Here is an 8,789-nt window from a genome sequence, read left to right on the forward strand (position 1 = left end):
GATCCCTATCTCAAAAATGGGTGTTACATTGTTCACTTCCTGTCATGGACATTTTATTTATAAGCAGGGAGGGAACAAAACTTCTGTTGTTCTAAACACTTACTAGGGAAGTAAGTTCCAGTGAACTCAGTGTGACAAATTCTGGATAAGCAGAGCTTCCATGTTCAAGAGCAGTATTCAACTGAATACCAGTTGATTGAGGCTGGGAGGTGCATGCCATAAGAGACCTACTCAGGGCTTTTCCCCCAGCTGGAACTCACCAGAACTCAGTTCTGGCACCTCTCAGGTTGGCGCCATTGCCATATAAGGTGTTCATGGTGAGTTCCAACATCTCTTTTCCTTGAAAAATAGCACTGGGCCTATTGCCTTCATACCCATTTTTGAACTTACTGAAGACATATGGTTAGCCACTGTGGAAAGTCAAGTGCTGAACTAAGTTGTCCAGTAGTTTCATCCAGCTGAGGTCTTTGGATGTTCATATGTTGGCATTTTATGTAGGCATGGACAATCGGGGCAGAAATTATCAGAGTGTCGAGGAGGAAAAGTAAATGCTGTGGGGATAAATTCAGACAAAGCAGCAAGTGGCTTAAGTGTCATGGATACTGGGGACAGACAACTATTTCAGCAAAAAGGATCCCTGGGCCAAAGCACCATTGTTCCTCTCCACATCAGCCCCTGGATACTCAGTGTTCCCATTGCTGCATCTGTTACGGTAGTTCAGGGATGGAAAACCTGTGACCCTCTCGATGTTACTGGATTACAACCCCCATCATCCCTTGCTGGCTGGGGCTGAGGGATTCTGGGAGTCCAGCATCTGGGTAGCCTCATAATAATTCCCATGTATCTTGTTGAGTAAGAGCAAGCACCAAGTATGAACAAATAAAATTTGGGTTCCTGACCCTTCCTTTATTGTACTCTCAAACACTCACTCCTGGAGGTGCCCAGCACTCATCCGCACTCACAGGTTGTCTTGAAAGAGCTTGCACCAGCATTGGGAGCATCGCGGACAGGAAGATGGGGCATTTAGGTCAAACATTTCCCCTTGGCTACTTAAATATGGAGACCAAGTCTTTCCATTATGAGCTGGAGCGTCAATATGTGGAAGAAGCATGCTCTTCCTTGGATTTAACTGGTTTATTCTATTCCAGGCTTGGATATTTTCCCACTGGTTTACTTGCATGGCCTGATTCGTTCCACGTGGTTTTCTTTTAGCCGGAAGTGGTGCTTGGCCAGCACCAGAGAACTCGGGGGCCCCACCAAAGAGAAACCTTGCTGTATTTTCTGCTGGGCCAAGCCAGACGGTAGCTGGCACCTTCCATGTATAAGCAGGCATAGTGCTCTCAGTGTGCTGGGGGTCTACTTTGTTACCTCTCCCATCACTGTTTTGGACCTGCACCTTGCTCTTCCCAGCATTCAGCTGCTTCTTCTGGACTGCCATGTTGTTCTTCACAGCATGCAACTCATTTTTCTGGACTTTCATCCTACTCCTCTCATCATTCAGTGCCTTCTTTTGGACATTAGCCTTGCTCTTCCCGGCGTGCGTCTTGTTTTCCCCAGCCTGCAGCTCACCCTTTTGGGAACGTTTTGCTTTTCCATCTTTCAACTTTGGCGATATCAACTTAGTCACCCTCCCTGACATCTCCTTACTTTTGATTGGTGAGGTTTTCCTCCTAGTGTACCTCAGGTGTCCAATACGTGGCTCCTGCTTGTCAGATCGTTCCTTCTGCCCAGCACACTGCTCTGTCCCACGATCAGGTTCACGTCCTGGATGGGATCTATGTTTCTGTGCTGAAAATTTCTCAGTTTGCATCTCATGCTTTCCAGGGGCAGCATCAGCTTCCCCACTCCGAAGCTTGTTCTTGGTGCTTGACTCTGACTTCTCATGCCGCTGTTTCGTCTTCCCTGTATGAAGCTTATTCTCACCATGCAGCTCAGTTTTTAGCTTGGGAAGCTTAGCCTTCCCCGTATGGGTCTCCCAATCTTCGCTCTGTTGCCTGGCCTTTTCTGCATAGGCCCCATTCTTCTCAGTTGGGGCTTTCCTCTTCCCGTTGGTGCTCTCGCTATTCTCCACAAGAGGTTGTTTACCAGACTTGCTGCTCCTAGTGTGCAATGCGCTGTTCTCGACAGGCAGGTTTTTCTCCCTAGTCTGCAATCTCTTTCTCCCATCCTGGGTCTGCTTACCCTTCCCGACTGGAAAATCCTTTTTCTCAGGAGACAATTGGTAATGCTTTGCCCGGTGTCTTTTGTGAGGCTTTCTACGTGGATGCAAAGGAAGGGGCTTGCTAGGCTTCTGACCTGGATCGTTGGACTCAGAATCTGACTCTGAATTCGGTTCACTGGATTTGGAGCTTGACCTGCTACACTCAGAACTGGACTCAGAACTGGATTCATTAGACTCATCAGAGTTCAAGGTGGAATAATGCTCTGAACTCGACGACTCATCATCAGACTCAAATGTTGAGTCATCATACTCAGAACAAGAGCTCTTGTCATTCTCCACACTCAACTCGTCATCCTGAGAACTTGGTTTGTCTGGCTTGGTGTGGTCTTTCTCGTCTACCGTATTACTCTTGTGTTTCTCATGGGCAGGCATCACACCTGCAATAAACCAAATTTTTAGTCTTGTGACTATTTTGCTCTGTTCACAGGACAAATCTAAGCCTGATTTCTATGCAGTGGAAACAGTTGTCTGTAGTCTGTCAGACTGTAGTCTGACAGGTTTTTCACCTTGGTTCCTTCTGCAACAACCGCCATGTTAACGGGGGGATAAGTCCCCTTTCTTATAAGCACACAGAAAATTTAATGTTCAAGGATGAATCTTCAGGCGCATAACAAATACATTTCCTTTAGTTAGTAGAACTTAAGCATTTCAGAAAAGAAGATAAGTGAAATTAAAAGCATAAGTCACAATTTAATATATCAGAAAGATACTTATACCCAACGTCCTTTGAAGGAGATGCATTTTTCTAATCTTTCTCAATTATCAAAGAAAAACAAGACTGCATTCCACAAAATATACAACTTCTTGAAAGGATCTGATAATCATATGCCCGAAGTACATACAATGCAACTCCTGCAACAATTTTGATTAAACATAGCTTACTATCATCAAAGCAAAATAATTTTAGCAACATCTAATAGAACTACATCAAATACAGTTTCTTTTTTTAAAGTGTATATGGATGTAAGTTACATAGATATATTGTATTATAAAAAGCTAACTGGTACAAAAATGTGTTTGGCTCACACCTGAGCATAATAAAAGTATAAGTTATAAAAATAGCATTGCTGTGAACACAACTTGTTCAAATAAACTATACAGGTGTTTTGATTAAGTCAGGCTGATTCAATATTTTCTCCTAAAAGGAGACAAAAGCATTTCGTTGCAAGATAGGAAATGGGGAATAGTGATGTGCTAGTTTGACACACAGGTCTAGGCTACCTTTGAAGGATGTTACAAAATCAGAAAGATGTCTTTGATTTCCATGTTAACAACTTTAATTGTGATGCTTTATGGCAAGGTAAATTAGCTTATAGGGCTTGTTCTAGTGTTTCCAGAACCAATCAAAATGGATGCAAAAATGAGTTCAGAAGTGAGCCTATTTGCCACAGTTTATTTAATGGACAGTTCAGTTTGTGGCCTGGGATACTCAGCACTTCCATCTTACCTGAAGGCAAAAGTCAGCAAAGCTCATGTGCAAACCACACCATATTTCCTATAAGACCCCAGGGTGTCTCTTAGAGACCACCTGGTGAGCCCATTACAGTATTCTGAAGTGGTCAGGGCTCTTTGCATCATTAGACCCAAGTTGTTCTCTGTTCATTCATAGATAGATGGATCATTGAATTAACATATATGACAATACAAGCAACAGAAGACAAGATTAAATAACAATGGATGACTCATCAGTTAATATATCATGGTGGTTAAAGTTTATTCTAATAGTTAACTTTTCCTATTGATCCCAATGGTATCTGTAGTGGTAGGATCTTACCAACCTCTACACTTCCTTCTCCTGTTTTCTGACTCACTACTGGGACATTCTGCTCTATAACTCCACCCACTTCTACCCACTTGTATCCTGCTCCTCTAAGGGAGCCCTGTCCCCCTTTGACCCTTTCATTCTCCTCTATTTCTATACTGCCTATGCTTTCTCCACCTTCTCTGTCTTCCTTGTCTTCCTCCTCTCCCTTGCCTTCTACTTTAGCTCCCTCCTTCCCAGTTGCATCCATTATCCTCCTCTGCTAGCTTCCAGTCTCTCCTGCTTTCTCTTTAACCTGCTTCGGATGCACCATCAGTCCTGCTTTTATTCTCTGGCTGTTCAGGCATCTCTACAGCTTTAGTGATGCTACCTTGCTCTGCCTGACTCACCTGCCAGCCAGACTGTCGGGCTGCAGGGCAGGCAGACGAGCTGCAGCAATGCTAGTTCTCAACAGCATGTTATACCCTTAATTGGAAAGCAAGCTTGGGCTCAGCTGGGCAAACACCTGCTTAAGCAACCTTCTGGCCAGCTAAGTAACTGGTTCTCCATGAAGGAGTTGAAATTTCAAGCATAAGACTGAGAAAGTGTGTTATTAGCCAACGGGGTTTTGTCCCTTTTATTTTAGACTTCAAACATGTTTGGAAACATCCATTGTACATATTTTAAAACTAAAACTAAATTCTAAATAATATATGCAGATAAACCGGGCACTGCTCATTAACATCTCCTAGCTACTGATGCCTGCTTCACTCAAAATAGTGCTTCCCATCTTTAAATGTTCAAATCCCAGAGGGAGAGATTCTGGGGAGCAGCAACTGCAAATGGCGCTGTGTGCGTCTGGCCTATTGTTGGATGGAGGACACTACTGGGAAGGCAGCCAACAATAATTATGCAAAGGAAGGGGTGGAAACTGTTTATTAGATATGCCAGATACCAGCTTTTTAGCTCTTCTATAGGTCGAACCAGCACTTGAATCGTGGCTCCAAGGTTGTAAAAAGTCAGCCAACACATTCTGCACAAGCTACAGCTTTGGAACAGTCGTCAAGGGAAGTTCCACTTGGAGTAGCTAAGCACAAAAGGCTATGCAGTGCAGGTTACTGAGAGCTGAAAAGCTATGAAAATTAAAAAGTACATGACATGCTTTGAAATAGGTTATAAACCTGTAACAGAGTGGTGGGCAGGAATAAGGCACCCACAACTGAGCTAGCCAGCTAACACCCAGCATGTCAATACAGCACTTTCTGTCATGCATCAGATAATGATTTTGATTATGCTCGATCTGATCTCTGTCTGCCAGGTCAACCAGAGGCAAACAGCATTCTTATATTAATTGTGTGGCCTCTGGCTGGCTGACCCAGGATTCAGTGCAGGTCAGCTGAGCTGACAACCTCAGTGGGATTAAGTCAAAGCTGGATCCAATTAGAAAGATGTTTCACTCTTTCCCTTCCGCTGCCTTGGGTCCCAAACACATGCTACAAGGAACAAGTGGCTGCTGCTGATCTCGGTCTCCCTGGTAACATGTAATTAAAGAAGAAGTGCCATGTGGCATCATCACACTCTGAATTTCTTCACCCCTGCAAGCAGCACCCAATGACAAGGCACTGGAGCTCTACTTTAGCTAAAGATTACCGGGGCAAGATAGGAAAGGCAGGTCACTGGCTGCCACACATTCCTCATCGCATGTTATTTGGCCAATGGTTGCAGCTGTGTGGATCAAGAAGAACTCCACAAAGACACTCCTCATGGTGGCTTTCTCCATTTCCTCTCAGGAACATGAGACTGAATTGTGAAATTACTCACCTTTTTCATTCTGTCTGTTCTGGAGGGAGCAATCCAGGTTACGCTTGTTTGCTGAAAGGCAGAAGATATACCTGAAAGTTCTCCAGCCCTGCTGCAGCCAGCTGAAAGCACTTGGCTCAGGATTTGGAAAACTACCACTCCTCTAGGCACAAGGCACCCATAAAACGGAAACTTATTGTATTCCCCCTCCCCCCCCGGTGACTAACCAGCTTTTTAAGAAGCTTACAGTTAGGGATAAACAAACCTGCCAGTTTCAGTTTCTCTCCCTTTTTTTAGTTTTTCCATCTTTAAATTCAATTCACCACATTCCTGCACCAGTTTGCGTTTCTTTTTTAAGTCTATGTGAAAATTCATCGACATTTCTTCTAATATCTGTATGCAATTTTGCCTAGTTTTTGCAAGCTATTTTCTCTTAACATGAATCATTTTTGTTTGTTGTTTTTGCTATATGCATTTTTACTTTCCTCTAATGTATACACAGGTGTTTAGGGGTTGTTGTTGTTGTTTTCAGAACTGCATTGCAAAATTCAGATAAGTGTGAATGTTGAAGGACAGCTGCATTTTGGCTTGTGTTTTGGTTTGGGAAGCGCGAATAAGGTAGAGTTGCATTAAAATGCAACCTGAAACAAATTTATGCCCCTGTCCATAGTTATAGTCAATTGCAGCAGCATAGGGAGCCATGAAAATGTGCAGAAATGCTGGCAGCTGTCTAAAGAAGAAGGCATATTGCAGGAGAGAAGCTCTAGGCACCTACTAATAGGACATGGACTGATGGCAAAACTGCATGTTTCCCTGCAGCTCTACTACTTCAGAAGAGCACCCCAAAGCAATTCCCCAAAAGGAGGATGGAAACATTGAGGCACGAATGGGACACCAGCCTCCTGTCCATGTAAACAAAGAGGGTGATGCCCCCAGATGTGTGTAGACTGCTGCTCTTTATCTATTGGGTTTGGGCCAGTCTGACATAAGGTGGGTTATAGCAATGGCGTCACAAAGTTTGCTTTAAAAGAAAAAGAAAAGTGGGCAGAGAAAATAGTGTGGGTATATACTGGTGCCATTTCTTGTTTGCCTCTCCCCCTGCAAGCCTGGGAATTGCAGTTTGGCACAGGTGCTAAGAGAGATCTATCACCGTCTGGTTCCCACCCAGAACTGCATTTCCCAGGGAGAAGACGGTTAAGCCCGTAGACTCTTAGAGAGATCCAGAGAGAAGGAGAAGGGGAATATATATGTTAGAAAATAAATAAATGTGGGTCCCATGCTGCAGGTTGGGGTTAAGGATGCTTCTCAGGTGGGAAAAGACTGAAGATTACTGGTGTGGATTTCTAACCAGGATTGCTTCAGTGCATAGGGCAGGTTGAAAAGACACTCTCCCTCACTCTCTTGCTGATCAGCAACTAGGGTCAACTTGTGTCTCATTGGGAAACCAAGGCCCCAGTGAAGTGAGAACAGCAGAAGGGTCTAGGAGTCAGAGCCCTTACAGTTTGACAGCACTTTGTATGCTTCCATTATCTCCTTTGACTTCTCTTCAGCTTCTTTTTTGTTATCTGGGTTTTTGTCAGGATGCCACATCTTCAGTTTCGCTCTGTACCTGTTCAGTTAAAGAAAAGGATGTAAAGAATTAGGTTCCTGATGGCCTGTTTATTTTTTGAGCAATTCATCCTGAAATTTGTGCAGAGGTTATACCACTCTGCCAATTGGTAATTATCTCCCACTTTCCAGTGCTCTCCCCATCACTTTTTTTTTAACTGCAAAATTCTACAAATAGAACCAGGTTTGTTGTACAAGAGTACTGTAGTGCTCCTTGCTACTTATCACCCTGTACCCCTTCCTCACAGGTGGGTTATGTAGATGCTATTTATTGCACAAAGGACATAAGATGGCATCTACCTGAATGGGTGAGAGATCTGTGCAAACCTCCTGACCGTCTGGAAACAACTTAGTCTGTTTGGGACCACCCATTAACCACCTGAGCAAATATATATATTTTGGAATCTATTTCTGCAACTCAAAATCAAACACTTTGCCAACCCTAAAGAAGGAAAATGCTTACTTCATTGACTTCTGAAGGTATTAGAATTCAGTGCTTCTTCATTGCCCCAACATAACAAATCCCCATTCCTAGCCATTAAAAGTATATATACATGTCCATTTCATAATAGGTGACTCAGGATTCAATGCTGGCTTCTCTTTTGAAAACAGCACATACTCTTTTGTTATCTCATCCACACAACCCACCCACCCACCCATCCATCCATTCATTCATTCATTCATTCTCCCCCTCCTCTCTGTCCTATACACACAATGTTGCCTCCTCCCTTCCCTAGCTGCATTTAGGCCTCACGAAACCTTCCTACTGAAGCCAACAGAAGAGTTTCTCCAGCCTAAATAAGTATGATGCAAAGGCATTTTTGGCAAGGGGGAAGGTTAACTTTTCCCTCCCTAGCTGTGACTCTGGCTTGAAAAGAAATCAATTAGGCTTGAAAACAAATCCTATTGGCTTCAGTAGGAAAGTCTTTTGAAGCCTAAATGTGGTGCTGGGGATGAGGAGGGAAGAATGGAGGCTGTGAGCCAGACAGAGCTGCCTCAAGGCTGGCGGTTCCTCGGGCGAACGGAATGCTCTGAAGGCTGACTTACGCCGTTTTAATGTCGTGATGCGTTGCCCCCTGGGGAATGCCCAGGACTTCATAATAGTCCTTCTCATCTTTTGTCTGTCCTGTTGAGAGACTTGGAGGGACACTGGGGTGTCTTGGCTGACCCATGCAGGGCAGAGACAAGGAGATGCCGTAAGTACCTGGCCCTGCAGAATAGAAAGCAGAAGGAGAACTAGGCAGGAAGAGCAGGCTTACTGTCTTGACATTAGTCTATGAATTATAAAACCAGCTTTGATCTTGGATCAATGCCAATTATTTTAATTGGTTTGTTTTTATACTCGTGTTTTTAATTAACAATTATTTGCATTAGATCGGACTGTTATAGGATGTGTGATCTTTGCTGTGTATATTCTCA

At 43.7% G+C, this 8,789-nt stretch overlaps 1 protein-coding gene across 1 annotated transcript; it reads right to left on the reverse strand.

Moving 5' to 3' along the window:
- Positions 1-811: 811 nt before the first annotated feature.
- Positions 812-8,542, reverse strand: LOC114602719 (uncharacterized). Its single transcript, XM_028741260.2, has 3 exons — positions 8,418-8,542; positions 7,262-7,371; positions 812-2,598 (listed from the first exon to the last, which is right to left on the reverse strand). Exons 1-3 carry the CDS (start codon positions 8,540-8,542, stop codon positions 959-961), a joined length of 1,875 nt encoding a protein of 624 aa, XP_028597093.2. The 3' UTR covers positions 812-958.
- Positions 8,543-8,789: the final 247 nt, after the last annotated feature.

The sequence above is a fragment of the Podarcis muralis genome, chromosome 1 (assembly GCF_964188315.1).
Source record: "Podarcis muralis chromosome 1, rPodMur119.hap1.1, whole genome shotgun sequence".
NCBI classification, from domain to species: Eukaryota; Metazoa; Chordata; class Lepidosauria; order Squamata; family Lacertidae; genus Podarcis; species Podarcis muralis.